We start from the raw sequence: 17356 nt of genomic DNA, 5'->3' as shown, positions 1-17356 counted from the left end.
CCAGAGAGAGACTGTAACAAAAATGCAAGAAAACAATTAGAATCTATTGTTAAAATTATAGAGATTTTTAATTAACAAATTTCAAAGTATAAATTTATACTTACGTTGTTCGGTCGTGGTCCACCGCCCGATACTCCCCGAGTACTGCTACTCGTTCCCAGGATCATGTTCCGAATCTGTAAGAAAACTGTAAGAAAACAATTAGAATCTATTGTTAAAACTGTAAAGATTTTTAATTAAAAATTCCAAAGTATAAATTTATACCTACATTGTTTGCTCGTGGAGCATCGCCAAATAATCCTCTTCGGTGATGCACCGACTCTAATTCCGGTAACGAGGAGTTTAATTTTCAAATTGAAAAAATAATTAATTTGATTGGAAAATATTAAATTAGAATACCGCGACCGAAGATTGAAATCGGCGAACAAATGATTCTATTATAGCGATTCAGAAAACGGAAAGAGCCACGATGCTCTGTAAGTAATTTAATATTGCGTAGAAAACACTGCTTCTATTCTCGCGTTTGCCTAACACCGTGAACGATAACGTACTCGGGGTCACTTTGCCCCGAAAAACAAACTTGTTGCTACGCTCGATCACTGAATCTATACCGGCCGCATTGCACGCGGCCAACAAATTTCCTGGAAAGAAAGGGACAGGAGACAAGAAACAAAACAAGCACATCTGTGCTTTGCCTATCGATTTTCTTTTTTCTTCTTACTAGAATTCGTCAACAGTCAACAGTCAATACTGCTTTACTTTTCACTGCTGTATACATACATAGTTTATCCCGTACAAAATCAATGCCACGAAGGCGAAATATTCTCGATCGATGAGAATTTCAACGATAAAATATTATCTACGAAAACTAATTACGTACAAGTAATTATTCAATTTATAAATATTATATCACTAAATTTCATCGTTAGAGTTGTAAGCATGATTATATTTACTTTATCGAATGTTAGAATATCCCCTAAGTTTTATAAATATGTATTCCGAAATTTGCAAGAATTAAAGTTTGCTGGTTATTTATGCTCGAATAGCATATTCCAACTCCGCGGTTACTACGTTTACTGAAACTTGTATCGAAATACATATATGTATATGCAAATTGCAATTATTACAACGATTCATAAAGAAATATAAACGATCGATTGAATAAATAATAGTCGGAAGGAAATATTTAATCGCGATCAGAATACAGTCTGATATATGTAAACTGTTGCAATTTATCGTTGATATCTACCGACGCCATTTTTCTATACTTCGATATACATACATATACATATGTATGTATATCGAAGTAGATAGAAAGTTTGTTAACTATTTTAATATTTTATCTTAACGATGACCGATTACAAAATTAAAATCATGCTTGCAACGGATAACTTAATAAAGCGATAAATATTAATATGGATGTAAATTTTTATTGTAATTATTTAAACGTTACCAATATACCCTTAAAAATTTTTCGACTCGCCTGCCATCTGTTATGGTGTACTTTACGCGCCAATGAAATTTTCCATGGCGTCGAATTTCAATCGTAGACTGCAACAGAAATAAAATAGAAATTAAATGATAATTAAACAATGATCGATTATGAGGAAATAGCAAAGGGTTAGAAATGCATACTTTGTTCGTTGGTCGTGAAACGCCGACATGTCTTGACAGGTTTCAACAAGTCTTATTACATATTCCTTGATTTCGACTTCCAATAAGAGACTGTAACAGAAACGAAATAACGATGCATTAAAGTACACGAACCATTATTATAATTAGGTAATGATTAAATGGAAACCGTATTGCAAGAGATCGTAATTAAAACGCGAGTAGTAATCAACAGGTTAAAAATACGTAAGTATGTAAGTATGTAGGTAAGTACCTCGGTCGCGGAGCACCGCTACGTCTCGACGTCAAAGTACGAATGATGGCCGCCCGCCGTGCTCGGCTACGCTCGCGAATTAGGCGGCAGGGTGGGGGCAGCTCCGATGTCTCGCGAAGCTTGCAGCATTACGAACCCGACCGATGTCTGGAGATAGACACCGCGGATAGACTGATTTTAGCAAATTATTTACAACTTTAACTAGTCAAGGAATCGCGAATAATTCCTAATTTTCAACTGGTATGCATTTACACGCACTAGCTGCTGCCTATTGCACTAATTCTCAGTGCCTAGTTTCTCAACTGACCGCCATCCATGAGAAGAGGCCGCTAAAATCACCTCGGAATTTAAAATACCACGGTCGGTATGGCAGTCAGATTGGGCCACGAAACTCCATAAGGTGAAAGGTGAAACTCGTATATTTGGTCTCTGGTGAAAGGTCTACTCGCGTATATCTCGTCTGTGTGCGTATACTTTGTCTGTGCTTTACGCGAGAGAGTGTTTCTCTTATCATTTCTGTATGATTACCGACGTTATCGGTTCAGTCTAGAATACGACTTGTACGCTCTTAGCGTTTCGAACTTAAACTAAATATTGCGAAAAGTAATTTCCAAAGGAATCCAATTAAATTGCAAAAGCTAAACAAGAAAATTTGCTTTTAAATTACATAAATCTTTAAATAATCTATAATTTTATAAAAAAATAAGCAGAAGTAAATCGCTATTTATTTGTATTTTTTGGTAATCGTAAAAGGCAATCGACCCGAGGCTATTTCTGTTCTTTTTAACGGATCAACGCGTCACTAATTATTTATTTACCTCATTCCTCTACACGGTTTAAAAAAGACACGTTCGACTGTTACAGTTTCACGTGTTAAATATCGTTCCGTGTTGACCGTCCGCGGGAACAGAAACACGGGAAAAAAGTTCGTTTACGAATCTATACAAGCATCGAGTATATGTATATTCGTTCCAAGGATTGTATAGGTACTCTTGCAAACGTACAGAGTAAGAAAACGCGACATCTCCGATTGGTGGCGTGTAGTCGAGCAATAGAGTCGGAACGAACATCCGTGTTACTGGTTTGCCATTAACTTTTCTAATCGAACGGGGATCGGTTAGATTCGTGAGATAAAAGAACGATGAACCGACGCGATGAAACATCGATACCAAAATCGCGGATCGTACCGGCCGTGAAATCAAGGGGTCCGTCGAAAATTCTACCGAGAGGGAAGGAAAATACGCAAGCTGCTGCGAACGCGACGTTTAAACAGTTAAGGAAACCCAGCATTATCGATGCAAATAAAGGGAATGGAGCTGTTGGCGCGCAATCGCATCCTTCGATCGCGAAAACGTTTTCGACGAAGAAAACTCGTTTCCACGTTCACCGCGACAAGGCGATCGAAGATAACAAGGGCCAACAGGTATGGAAGGAAGTGATTCTGTTAACCGGGGAACGTTAACGACGTTTTCTTACGTTTTCTTACGTTTTCTTACGTTTTCTTACGTTTTCTTTCGTTTTCAGTCGGAGGTGAAGGCTGCAACTTTGCTTCACGTTCCGCGAAAACGTTCGTTGGATGCTGGAACGCAAACCGTTCGTAAATTTTTACACACGAAAATTCCTATTCGCGTAAGGTGAGATTCTCTTGGCTGGCGACTACGTTTCATTGGAAAATGCAACCGTTAACGTTGCTTCTAGGTCAAACTCCGCCACTGCTGTTCCGTCGAATCGACGAACGGAGACAAGATGCACCGGTACGAACAACGTCGCAGCAACCAGGTACAAATTATCGTCAAAGACTGTTGCGAGCCTTTTCGTAATTTACCATTTCTTGTTAATGTTCGTTGACAACTTGTCGATTCAGGAACGCGGCAACACCTGGCAACGATGGAGTCACGCTGCGAACGCCGTTGGTTCCTTCCAAGGTCTCTGTGTCATATTTATCTATTGCTCGTATATGGAATAAAGAAATAAATGGATGTTTTAGGTGATGGTTCGACGGGTGAACCACCTCGTTGCCTCATCGACTTTGAAAATCAGGGAAGAAGAACCGCCTCGGTGTTTCTCCGAGGCAATGGATTCGTTGCCTCCCGACTTGTACTACAACGTAGAGTATCTCGACGAACTACCGATCGTTGAACTGGAAAGAGAGAAACAGTCGCCAAAATTATCCAACAACTTTTTGAAGCAACACATGAATGCCGAGCAGAGGAAACTGGTGGTCGCTTTCCTGATTCATGCAGGAGTAAGTAGAAGAAGAAACGAATAGGTGGTTTCCCATGGTCGTAGACGGATTTGAACTGACTTGATCGCTGGGCAGAACCATTGCAGGTATTCGTCCAACGTCGTCTATCAAGCAGTGAAATTATTCGACGCCGCGATGGATCGAATCGCTGTAAGGACTACTCACATTCAGTTGACGGCGATGGCCAGTTTGTGGATCGCGGTCAAACAGCACGAGAACTTTCAGAAAATTCCTCAGGTTAGCGAAATCGTGTCGTCCGTCTGTTGGTCACCTTACAGATTCAACGAATCTGGAAAATATCCATGGCGTACTCACCTCCCGTATCCAATATTCCAAGGTCCAAGGCAGGGCCGTTTCCGTTTTCCTACTAATTTTCACGTTACCTCCACCGGTGAAGCAGTCTCGCACGGTACATACATACATATATCTATAATTTAATCGACTTTAAGAAAAGTCTATTTGTAAAGAAATATCTCTTGATTCGATATTAATATTAAAAAATCGTACCGTTGGTTGTTTTCCCTATTGCTTGACAAACTCAGCGTGTCGTATCTTGGTATCGTTGTTAGTTTTCTTCTTGTTCGCAGGCTTCGAAGATTCTAGCCCTCGCCAAACTACAGTACAGAGGGAAAGAAGATCTGCTGAGGGCATACGAACGAAAGATATTAAACAATCTACATTTCAACACAACGTTCGCCGATGCGTACTCGCTGTACAACTTCTGCCTGATAAATTGTATATCTTACATGAACGTTTGCAACGGGACAACCAGGCGTCTATATTTTTGTGGCGGATACGCGGTACGGTCGCGAAACAAATTTCTCTTTCGACGCAATTCCATCTTATTTGTCCATATAATTATTATTTGTTTATCGAACGATAGCACGAATCGTAACTTTCCAGATCGACGTAACGCTACTGGACGATGCATTTTGTCGAACGTCGGCTGGTCTGATCGCTATCGCAGCAACCGAATTGGTTCTCAGTTTGGTTTTTGACGATGTTGACAAGTATGCTCGGCCACGATGGCTGTTCTGGAGAGGTATACTTTTCGCCAGGTCTCCTCGTTTCATTCACAGGTCAGTGTTTTCTTCGCACGATCAGTTTCGCTGAAAGATCTAGCTTCCATATGCGATCGATCGTCGCGTCCCAACAATCTCAAACCTTTTCCAAGATCAATTATTTATTTATTACTTAATTCGTAACAGTTATATCGGGTTGCTTCAAATATTCCCTTTTTTATACGAATTCTTGAAACGTTGATTTAAATTGTTCTTGATAATCTTGATTTTCGTCCTAGTTTGTCCTCTAGAATTTCCCATTAAAATTTTTCCCAGGGATGATCGAACACCCTGTTCTATACGAATATTGCACCTGATAAAATTACCCGAAAATTTTTTATTGGATTTCAATCGGGTAGATGCGAGGTCCACTTCGTAAGTGACAATTTTGATCGTTTAAAGTTTTAATCAGCGAACGTTTGAGTATTTTCATGAGCCACTGTAAATACGCAAGAAAACGGATACCGGGCTTTACGCGCCTTTGTACGGCAAAGTAGGTTTCAGGATAAAGAAATCGACCAGTGTCGGGGCATGATGCTGTCGCGTATTCTGGATTCCAAAGAGGAGAATGGCGGTTTCCAGGTGGTCAGGAAGAAGTACTACCGTAGCAGGCATTGTTCCATATCGGAATATTTTATACAAAGGATTTCCAATATGTCACTTCTGGAAATATTTCACTGAGTCGCTATATCGATCAAGCTTTTAATTTATTCGCGGTTCTTATTACCGATCACTTTTATTTAGCTCTTTACGTATTTATTAATCCGTATATACAAGGTATATGTATTAAAACGGATATCAAAACCCTCTTATTGTTAGTATAAAACTCGCGATAGTCTAAAATATATGTATACTATAAATAATGTAATTGCAATGTATTCATTTATGTTTTTACGCGTTTATCAAAACTCGCGATAATATCAAAATATCAAGGAAACGTACACGCGATGATGTAATAATTGTAATAAATTTATTTTATTAATAAACGTTGGATGCTCAATGATCTTTGATACGAGTATAGCGTTAATAGAAAGCGATGTACATGTTTTGGCGTAAGATATCAGTGTTTCCGTTTAGTTTAACGTAACACGATCGTAAGACAATCTTCGTATCACGACTCTGATATGAATATTTGTGAATCGCATTTTGGATTTCAAGCGATAATTATGTTCTTTCACTCTGTAGATATTCCTCGTTAAATCTGTTTGGCTAAACAATTTTTTAAATAGATTTATGGTCGTACATTTCAATTGGTTTCGAAATAAACAAGTTCACAGATGTTTAAGTACTTGTGCAATATGATAATAACGGCTTAACAAAGACAAGAATCTTATTAGATTGTAATAGAGGGGTGGGGGGTGGGGCGATTTACAGATTTACAGATTAGCAATCGCAGATTGCTCGCCCTGCGCGGCCAGAACTTTGGAATTAAACGTTCTATTCAAAAGGCACAGATCAACGGAGATATACCATTATCCCCCTTAGCCAATAGAAATATCTTGATTATTCTAAGCTCGTTTCGTCGATAATTTCCACCTTATTGCCACGTATTTATCTCGTACCGAGGAAATCGTGGACCTTTCTCTACAGATTCTCATCTCTCGTCCTGTTCTGTCCCGACATCGTATAAAACAATTCTATTCCGAGATATAGTAGAATTGTTTTTCTCGACAACGAAACCTTAAATCAGCCTGAACCTGTGTATGTACATACAATACTTGGAAGAGTTTCGGTCGAGTGTCTCTGATTTATAAAGCAAGCTTCAGAGCGAAGATGCAAGTGGGTTAAATTTGATCTCCTCTCGTTGTTCGGATTCTCGATCGAGTGTGTTTCGTTTTGGAAATTGAGTGTGGCGCGGCGCGGCGCGGCGCGGCGCGGCGCGACGGGGATGTACGCCGATAAAACGAATCGATTCTACGGGCACGAGAAATCGAGGGGTAAAGGTTGTGCACCGAACCATGGAACGTTCAAGGGATCGTGCCCTCCTGGCAGAGGGCTCGGTCACGGGGACACCGCAGGGGGCAAAACATCCCCCCGAGTACCGGAAACGGATGCAGGAGTGGATATTAGACAGGTGGTTTGAAGTTCGCTCGTAGTGACCGATGGTTAAATTACCTAACGATTCGGGCGACACGCTCGATCGCACCTACGACCGGATGCTTTCGGACAAACATTGCGCAAGGTGTGCTTGCGCTATCCTACACGCCATTTTCTACCGTTCTATCAAATTTCACAATTTCACGCAACAAAATCTGACAATTCGATTCCATGTTTTCTACCAGACCGGTATTACAATTCATAATCGAATAATGGGTCGTTCCTATGAAAATTTCGTAAAATTTCTATAAATTCCTTACGTTTAGTTTATAATAAAGATAACACGATTTTTCAAATCGTTACAAGTTCTTGATGTCAAGTACCTATCCTTTTTCGTGGTCATTCCTTGTACGAACAAATTTAAATAAAATTAAATGGTATAGCAAAGGGTTGATATTGGTTTTCAATTCTCGTGACTTTGATGAAATTTCGTTTCGAGAACTGCATCGTAAGATAGGAAAGGTTGTTGGGTAGGGTGGTTGGTCCATCGAAACCGAAAACTGAATCGAAAGCATGCGTAAATCGATTTCACACTCCCGCTGCGTATAAATTAATAGACACTTAGGGGCTGTGCCGCGTTTCGGGTACCAGGATGTTCCCGGGGCTGGGTCGAATAACCAGGTGTTGAACACGGGTTACCGAGTGCCAAGGATGTGTCATGAAATATCGGTTACACACACGGTTCGTCCCTAGGAGAAGAGACGAGCTTTCGTAAATCGACTTTCGAGCCCAATTTTCTACTTCTAATTCCCCTAACATAAATTTGATTTTATTTTATTCTTAACTAACTCTCCCCGTTAATAATAACAGACGGTCCATAGATAGAATTTCATATCGATATCGAAATACCAGTTTATCATATCGCGACTAATAATCTGTAGCTAGAAGCTGTTGCATTAGCGAGAGAAAAATGAAAATACCGAAGAACTTGAACTTTCCTTCCGCGAAACTGGTATATTCGAATAGTAAAATAATGGTTAGCGAAAGTAACTACGTAAGTGTTTTTTAATGGAGAGAAGCGTTGGTGGTTTTTTTCTTCGTTTTCGCCACACTTAATTCCTCGTGTGTATCGAGTGTAAGCGCGCGCACGTGCCTGGGGGGATTTGCCATTTAAATCCGATCCCCTTCGGTTATCTCTCGATCTCGAGGATGAAAAATCCCATGGCACAATGGACCTGTCCCGATCCACTATTTTCGTTTCGGATTAGATCCGGACAGGCTGCGGTTTACGATCCGCGAATCGATTTCCGCGCAATGACCACATCTCTCGCAAGCTTTTGCACCTAAGCTGCGCTGCGCCTCGAACAATCCCCGGACGCTTCTCACTTTGGTGATGCGGTTATTTTTAAACAATTCGTACACAGCAGTAACATCGTTAAACAACCACTTTATTTACCAAGTTTCTGAAGCCGCGAGGCTTTCAAACAATTTCCCCGACAACCCCCTCCTAGTTGACAGACATGAAATTATGCTAGAAATACTTCACCGGTTGTTGAACGTTATTAATTTAATATATTTAACGGAAGGAAATATCTCATGTTTTTATACCAATTATTTTGACCAAGTAAACTGAATTTAAAAAACGGATTTCTTCTCAATTAAAAGTGACTTTTGGCAAAAACGACCTTGCATCTTAGCGAACGATCACAAAGTGATTCTTAAATGGAAACGATTATCAAAAGTTTACTTGAAAAATCGACTTGAACAAGGTTGATCAATCTCTTCGATATTAATATTAAAAAATTTTATTGCACGATGTACGTCTACATATAGCGTTCTAGATCGGAGGATCCCCCTAAATTGCATCCGTGGGAAACAGATAAATCGTCTCCTTGATTTCCTTTGGAACAGCACACCAGATGGAGCGAATAATTCATCCTAATGCACGGAACCCTCTTAATTGCCTCTGTGTTAATTATCCGAACTCGACAGATACGTTTAGTAAATTTTGTGGGAAATCGATAATGGATCGCACTTTATGTCCGGTTGGCGTGTCGAAGAAAACGTTTCCAAACCGTTCCCGCCTCGAATTAGTTCCGATATAACAGTTCCTTTCACTTTTAACTTTTCTACATCCACGTAAGTACACGGAAAAAGTTTCATTTTTTCGAAAACGAACAAACTGTCTAGTTCAAGGATTATTCTGTTTTGGAAAAGTTTCAGTTTTTTCAAACAAATTCATACCTACTTCCCCTATCCGCAACTGTAATAGCAATAATAATAATAATTAATAATAATAATAATAATAACACTAGAGCGTCTACGGCTAAATTCAGCAAATATGTACACGAAATTGCAAAGAACTTTATGCGAAATTGAAGCATGGAACGAAAAAAAGAATCGATTCGAACGTAACCATACTAGTAGAATCGATGGTGCAGAGACCTTGAAATTTTCGCAGTTTCGTGGCGTAACCTCGATTGTCTGCAAAAAGACTATCCACGAATGAAAGGTGCAATAGAAAATGAAATTAGGAGCACGTGCCGTGCACGTGCACTGGAAACCGGTGCGCATGGGTTCATCGAGGGTTAACCGCTTCGGCAACATTTGGCCCTACCGCGGTAACGTGTAATTATGCGTCTCCGTAACAGGTTCCATCTGATTCCTAGTGCGTTATTATATGTCGCAGAATTTTATTATTTAATAGCACAGTCTGTCGCGACAGTATGCTCGCCGGAACAACCGTCGCGGCGCGACACGTCACGTGAACAGAAATAGGAAAATTGCATTTATCGTAGCCAATATAGGTTGCCTTGCGCGGGGATCAATCGAACCGAGACCATCGTGGGAACTTGTTTCAATCAGTTGTCGAATCAAACACATTCGTACACACTGTTACTTCTTAATTAAAGTGTCTTTTTTTTTCGGGATCAAACTGATTCGGTGCGAGCAAACGCTGCACCCATCTTACTCTCGTCTCTTTCGTCATCGATCCTGGACTTTGTCAACAATTTCTGGAGCAGTAACCTCGAGAAAGGAACGTCCAAAACGTTCGGTGTGTGACGTGTGGTCGGATGGTAAATTGTAAAATGTTATTAAACCACTTACAGACCGTTCTGATCGAAGATGCAGACTCGCTGTAATGTTTACCAAGTTTTCGTGTCTCTGGACCGTTTGCCTCGCCTTTCGAACAATATTTTTAATCCACTTTTTCATGGTACTCGATCGATCCGGATCAACGCCAAACACAGGTTGAGTGATTTCTTACACTTTGCACGGATTTATCAAACGGCCCTCGTATTTTTTGTTTTTATAATAACTTCCGAAGGTATTTGCAATCAATCTGCTTTTAGAAAAACGATGGTGCTTCTTAAGTCTACGTTTTTCTTGCCCGTTATCCAGGAGATCGGCAGCTCGAAGATGCGGATGAATTTCCAATCTGTCCATGTAATTCGCACTAAATCTCATCATTTCTTCTTTCACGGTTTGTATTCCAAGGTCTTGACGAAGTTGTCTCGTTTGCCAAGATACGTTTGCGATCACTCTTTAGTATTTTCGACCGAAATCTTTGAAGCGTCTCTATGTTCGAAGAATTGCTGGCGGTCCATATCGATTTTATTGTTGCTTTCTAAATAAGCACTGGCAGTCTCTACATTTTACTCGTCGAGAGGTTTGGTTGTTTACGTTTGGTGGAAATACGTTTTTCCCCCAGGCGAGACGTCTATCAGGGTGAATAGCTAGACACTTGACACTCTCCGATCGCGGGATTCCATAGAATTTCCTTGAATTTGCTTCAGTTTCCTACGACTTTTCATTTATCCGGCAACTCGAGTCTCCGGAGGCTTCCTTATCGAATCGATGAAGAGGCGGAACCAGCAGCCCGGCGACCAGGGGTAGGCAGGATCCGCCAGCGGGCAGCTCGACGAATGGGGTTGGTAGCTGGGTTTTCAACCCCGGGGATGGCTCCCGCCTTCCACACGCTTTTCTCTCTCAGTCGTGCAACATCGTTCGAAGCAAAATGTCCAATCGAGAGTCGCTGGCCAGTTTCGTCTGACGTGAAAATCAATCTGCAAACGCGACACCGTCTACCAGAATTCCGCCACGAATCTATCGAGAAACAGTTTGCTTTACGCGAACGGTGAATCCAACCTGCGAACAATGAGAACGACGATGTTAGCGGAAAAGAGTATTTGCCGAACCGTTGGGTCGAGTTGCTGAACGTTCGCGACGAGAATCGAGGATGAAGACGATCCTCTCGGAGTACTTTGGATCTGGTGCCATTCCCCGGAAGGATCCCGATTCGCTCAGCTCCGACACGCCGATAAGTGTTTCGACAAATCTGAACACGTGTCCTCGTCTACTGCCGACACGTGCCGGTGTTTAGAAGCATTTCGTAGCACGCGCCGGGGACACGTGGCGTTGATAGGATCTCTGTAGATCCTCGGGACGTGATCAAGGGTGCGCGGACAGGAATTCCGGCGGTGAAGATCTGCTAATTTCGAGTGTAAACCGAGGATCGCCAAGCTCGTCCAAGTGCTCTATCTATCGCTCGGAGGCTTCGAACGTTTATTTATTTCGAGAATTTACTAGCGGATAGAGTCTCGAGTTCCACACTTGTGAAATGCGCGAGTCGGAAGCGATCGATTGGGAACACTTTGCGAGTACGACGCGATAGAGTCGCGATTCCCCGTCTATCTTCGTCCAGTCAACTTCGATTCTAGTCTAATGACCCGCGATTTCATGATCGTAAACGGTCGAAGCCTACAGCGTCCGAGCCTACAGCGTCCGAGCCTACAGCGTCCGTTGATATTTTAATCGAGAGAAGAGAGAAAATACAGAAAATCCTCGAGATGTATTCCATGGACAATATCGAGCTGGACATGATGAACCGTCAGTACATGTACGAGGCGCACAGTTTCCTAGGGAATCCAGCTATTCCGGCTTTGCCACCGCATTGCGGCCCGCCGACCGCGGCCACGCTTCCTCCTATTCCGTCGCAGTTGGCCTCCCATCCTCCCGGAAGCACAGGTAGCACCAGCGGCAGCGAAATTTATTTGTACGACGAGAACAGCAGCGACAATGAGAGTGCTTACAGCAGCGACCAAGAGAATCACTCCAGAGAGTGAGTATCGCTAAAAGAAATAATATGCAAACGATAACTAGTACATATGTACTACTGCCAGTACTACTCTTTCATCGATAACGCAATATTACAATTATACTCGCACTTGCCGATATTATCTATTCATAATCTCGATACCAAGATTTCGGATACCCTCGCTAATAACCCAACAGATTCATGTTCACACGACGTATCGTTAACAAGAAATGTTTGAAATATTTTCACTCTCTATGAGTCAGTCCGTGTAACTTTCAGATCACATGCCGATACAGCGACACTTAATTTTACCAAATAATTTTACTTCTTTTTTCACAAGATGACGTCTTAATTGTACAGGGTGTTCGGCCACCTCTGGGGTAAAATTTTAATGGGAGACTTTAGAGGGCAAAGTAAGACGAAAATTAAGAGTTTGTTGATCGAGGCTTCGTTAGGAAGTTATTAACGTTTAAATCTGATAGGTCGGTCCTAGAGGTTCTGCGAAGCTGTCGGATACGTCAGGAAGTAGAGTTTCTCATGCTCGGCTGTTCGCAGATTGCCGTTCTACGGGCGAAACTTTAATAATAATATTTTAACGAAGCCTCGATCAACGAATTGGCAGTCTTGGTTTTCGTCTTATTTCAGAGGTGGCCGAATACCTTGTATAATATCTCTGAACAATACCGATGACGGTTGGCAGCACCATCAACCTGAAACATCAAGATAAATGCCTTGCAAATTTATATTTCGGAAAAAAATTCGGCCCATAAAGGGTTAAATAGTATTTCAACTATTGCTTTCTCTAAATTCTACCTGTATCACCGCTACATACTTTCCACTTGTGAAAAGTTTACTTACATCGGATTATGTGGCCCCCGACACCATTCGACTTTTACCTGAAACAATTTTTACACCGTCAACGAGATATCTCAAAACATTCGAGTAGCTTGATTCAACCCTTAAGTGGGATTATACCCTCCGCAAGTTTAAACCCATAATTATTTAATTGAATTATATTCATTTACCAATTTGGTAGAAATCAACATCAAGTAAAATAATTCGATTGAGATCGAGAGTCCGGCTTAAGGGTTGAAACTGTATATGTAGGGTAGGTACCTGTATATGCCAATACACAATGTTCACCTCGACTCGAGTCGACTATTCCGGAACTAATAACGACTGTAGCTATCTTACCCTTACGAGGAAAAGAAGCTACTAATTTATTTAGAAGAAAGTCAAGTTGTTTGGAACGATTTACGTGTTTGCGTAGAAAAGAAAAAGGATAATGATCGTTTGCAGGAGGAGTCAGAACAACAGACGTAACGGAACGTCGGGAAAGAGCCCGAGACAGGCGGTGCAGCAGAGGCAGGCAGCGAATATGAGGGAGAGGAGGCGTATGCAGAACATAAACGACGCCTTCGAGGGCTTGAGGGCCCACATACCGACTCTTCCCTACGAGAAAAGGCTCTCGAAAGTCGACACATTGAAGCTGGCTATCGGTTACATAAAGTTTCTCAACGAACTAGTCAGAGCGGACACGGGTAACGATCCATTGACGGGGAACGGCGGCCACTCGAGGTGTTCCGGTCGGGACGATACCAAGAAGGTCATAGTTCGTGGTGAGGCCAATACCGATCGCACTCACATTTTTTTCTTTTTATTCTCTCTTCTACTGCTCGTTTTTGCCAATCCTCCAAGCTCCGAAAAAGTTATTTGCAAATTGAGAAAATGATGACGATACGCGTTTCGAAAGGTCACGGAGCAGGGTTTCCCAATAACAACGATAGAACGTTAAATTGAAATTGAAATAAAATGAAAACTACAAAGGATAATCCGGTGCTCGTTTTCATGCTCGTTTTCATGCTCGTTTTCATGCTCGTTTTCATGCTCGTTTTCATGCTCGTTCGACGACATTGCGTGTGAAATGAAATATCGTTTAAACGACCACCACCGTTTTATTTTAATTCAAACTTGTATCGCTTCGATTGGAAAATCCGTTAAAATGAAAAGTGACGCGCATTCTACGTGTTTAGAACTTCTCTCTGCACGTTTTAACAAGTGATATAACACCGAGAGCTAACTATTTATGACGTTGAACTTTCAGGCAGCGAAGGGAACCCCTTTATTTTCCACTCGCTATCCTGGTCCAGGAAGTCGGACATTTCCCCGAACGGGACGATGTACGCGAAAGTTTGGACGCCGGAAGATCCGCGGGCATCGAAAAACGGCTCGTCGTTCGAGTAAACTCAGGTTTTAATCGTTAAGTCTGAACATGCCCCGTGTTATTTAGTATTTAAGAACAAATGGCTCTAGTCGTTGATCCATAATTTATATCCACCGTCGTATTTCTTTCCTTACCGTTCGTAGCTCGAATTGCTTTTAAAATTAATCGACTCTTCGTTCGACCCATACGCTCTATAAAGACTATATGTACTTTGATATAGTTTCATTTTGCAAAATTAGAAGAAAATTTATCTCCGTGGTTATTCCCTTCGAACGAAAAGTCCAACTTGTCGAACATTATTGTGCAATTGAACGCAACTCTGTCTCTTAATTGAAGAAATCAGGCAGATTATTTTACGTCTAGTCAAGCCCCGACGATAACGTCGACAGTATTATTATCGTACTTTAACGAGAGAAAGAGGAATCAGAAACGTAGCAAGTATTTAGTCTTGTAACGAAATACGCCGTGAAACGCGTAGAAATTTTTCCGTTGGAAAATATTTCTTCCGATTTGTTTCGAACGATGGTAAAAACGCGGCGACCCGACGCTTGTACAAAGAGAAAACTACTTACGAAAATTCTGTCGGAATATCTGTACCTTTTCAACGAATATGCCATTTATTTTTTTTCTTCGGAAATTCTTCTCACATTATCCGACAGATTTCACGTAAACGCGTGCTACATTTGTAAATATATTATAGAACACGGTCACAACTAAATAATGTAAGTAGATATGTTTGTACGTGAAAAGCAAAAAAAAGAAAAAGTATCGGAATGATTGTCACACCGTTGAAGCCAAATAAATTAATATGCTCATCGAATTCGATACTGTCTCCGATTCATGCCAACCCTCGTCCATTTTTCCCGAATTTTTCACTCTTTTTTACCGAACAATTTGTTGCGATCCATTTGGACCAATAGAGACTATTTGGGATTGGACGAGTCGGAGCATTAAATAATTTAAAATAATTTTCTCCATTTCCAAATCTTCGATATTACTACGAGTTTCTAACCGTTGTACAAATTACCAAAGTTTTACTTCGAGGACCGATAAACCATTAAAGAGTAAGTAAGTAAATGGTACGAAGTTCGGGACGCAAAATGGCGGACTATCCGAAAAGAAGCTCCGCCAAATTCTAGCAGAGAATTCGTCGGAAAAGGTAGAGCGAGCGAGAAGAGAATCACAGAAGGGACGGAGAGAGAATTGTGGGCGGTACGTCGATATTGCGGCGTCGCGACGCTCTATGACGCGGGAATAATGGCGGCGACGGCTGCGACGGCTGCGACTCTTCCCACGACACGATCCTCCGTCGTTCCCTCTTCGTTACTTTCCATACCGAAATACCCAACTTTTCTTCGTTTTATCTTCCACGGTTCTCAGCGTTGATACGTTAATGGGGCGAGAGCCGTTTTTTTTTGCCACGGTACTCTGTCGAGTAAGTACCTACTCTGTTTCTCTCCCGAGTACTTAGGTAAGTTGTACTCTCTTCTTGCTTCTTAAACGCTTCGACTTGAAATTTCCTCGCTTATACGTTTCTTACTTGCTCGTCGAGTATTCACAGACACACGAACGATATTGTCGCTCGCGAACACGGTTAAACGCAGTTATGGTCACTTGTACGTATGTATATCGAAAATCATAAAAAGATGTGCAGCGTCGCGAGGTTGTGGGGTAAGTGCCACTTGATCGACCATGGTCCTCTTACCAAAAGGTTCCTTCACCTTCCCCCGCTCAGAGGCCAGGTCTTTTATTTAGAAATCCTTATCGTTCACCCTAAAATTAATATAAACATTTCAAGAACAATGTTTGTAAAAGAAAAGCCTATGCCTTTGGTGGCATTGGCGACGCCATTATCGTCACTTTAAATCACATAAAAGCGTGGATAAAACTAGTTACATACTATTGTCACTTGCAAAGTTCATGGGCGCGCTTGGTTTGATCTATGATCGACAGAACTTACGATTCGTCTTTTGGTAAATGAATTCGAAGGCACTGGTTCGGTTATTGATCAATACGTGTCAACGTAGTGCCACGGAAGAAGAAAATATTGCTACTGCGAGGGAAACTGCCGCTGAGAATTCAAATTTATTGATTCCACCACGGCGCGGCGTTGTGAAGAATTGGGCATTATATAATATTTTTGCCCAAACTCGCGATTAACGTTTTAATTCTCAGCGAGAACCGATCGAGAGGGCCAAACGTACGAAACAAATGTTATAAACGTGAACTTTGACAGTGTTCGTAAGTAGATTTATGTCAAAACGTTATCTACTGCCTACAATAACGACAAAGAAACATTTGAAAGAAAGAAAAATTGGTTCCTGGTGCAGACCTAACCGGAACTTTCTAAAGGCCCGAAGCGAACGATCGTTTACACGCTACTACCACGATATTACGAGTTCCTAGCCAGAACTGACCACGAAATGGATGAAAATACATATAAAATACTCGAGAAACAAAGTGAACTGAATTAAACAAACAGTTTCTATAATATAATAGAGACAATGAAAATGTAATAATTATTTTCATGTTCGTAAGTAAGTACGTATGTGTATGTCATCAACCCGCAGCACAACGTGGGGCCGTTATCAGCTGTGAAAACAGCATTGTTTATAGACACCGCGGCACAATGATGTGTAATTGAATCCATATTCTACTCTGTTGTCCACGGACCCTTTCGAACGGAGCTAGCGGAACGCCCCTGGTGCCACGGGGGTGGTTGTACTTAACGGTTCGGAAATCGAGGGTGGTCGTCGATTTGTGGACAATTAGGGACGATACACGTAGCCCTCAGGATGAATCGGCC

General features: G+C 41.4%; 1 protein-coding gene across 1 annotated transcript; it reads left to right on the top strand.

The window, feature by feature from the left end:
* Window positions 1–3026: 3026 nt before the first annotated feature.
* LOC122404067 lies at window positions 3027–14725 on the top strand. The gene is made up of 10 exons (XM_043407951.1): window positions 3027–3308; window positions 3410–3519; window positions 3584–3664; window positions 3750–3810; window positions 3873–4130; window positions 4206–4367; window positions 4718–4930; window positions 5034–5209; window positions 13626–13945; window positions 14431–14725. The coding sequence occupies exons 1-10, from the start codon at window positions 3027–3029 to the stop codon at window positions 14568–14570; spliced, it is 1803 nt and encodes a 600-aa protein (XP_043263886.1). The 3' UTR covers window positions 14571–14725.
* The last annotated feature ends 2631 nt before the right edge of the window (window positions 14726–17356 follow it).

This window comes from Colletes gigas, unplaced genomic scaffold (genome assembly GCF_013123115.1).
Source record: "Colletes gigas isolate AHSC1104 unplaced genomic scaffold, ASM1312311v1 Colletes_gigas_Sc00099, whole genome shotgun sequence".
NCBI lineage: Eukaryota > Metazoa > Arthropoda > Insecta > Hymenoptera > Colletidae > Colletes > Colletes gigas.
Note: the sequence above shows the minus strand (reverse complement) of the source record. Positions and strands in the feature narration are given on the sequence as shown.

What these genes read in the sequence shown, in the direction of transcription:
- LOC122404067 (XM_043407951.1), top strand. Translation starts at nt 3,027, where the DNA reads ATGAACCGACGCGATGAAACATCGATACCAAAATCGCGGATCGTACCG. An exon ending in TCTCCTCGTTTCATTCACAG is followed by an intron (nt 5,210 to 13,625) that starts GTCAGTGTTTTC and finishes GATCGTTTGCAG; the next exon opens with GAGGAGTCAGAACAACAGAC. An exon ending in CAAGAAGGTCATAGTTCGTG is followed by an intron (nt 13,946 to 14,430) that starts GTGAGGCCAATA and finishes TTGAACTTTCAG; the next exon opens with GCAGCGAAGGGAACCCCTTT.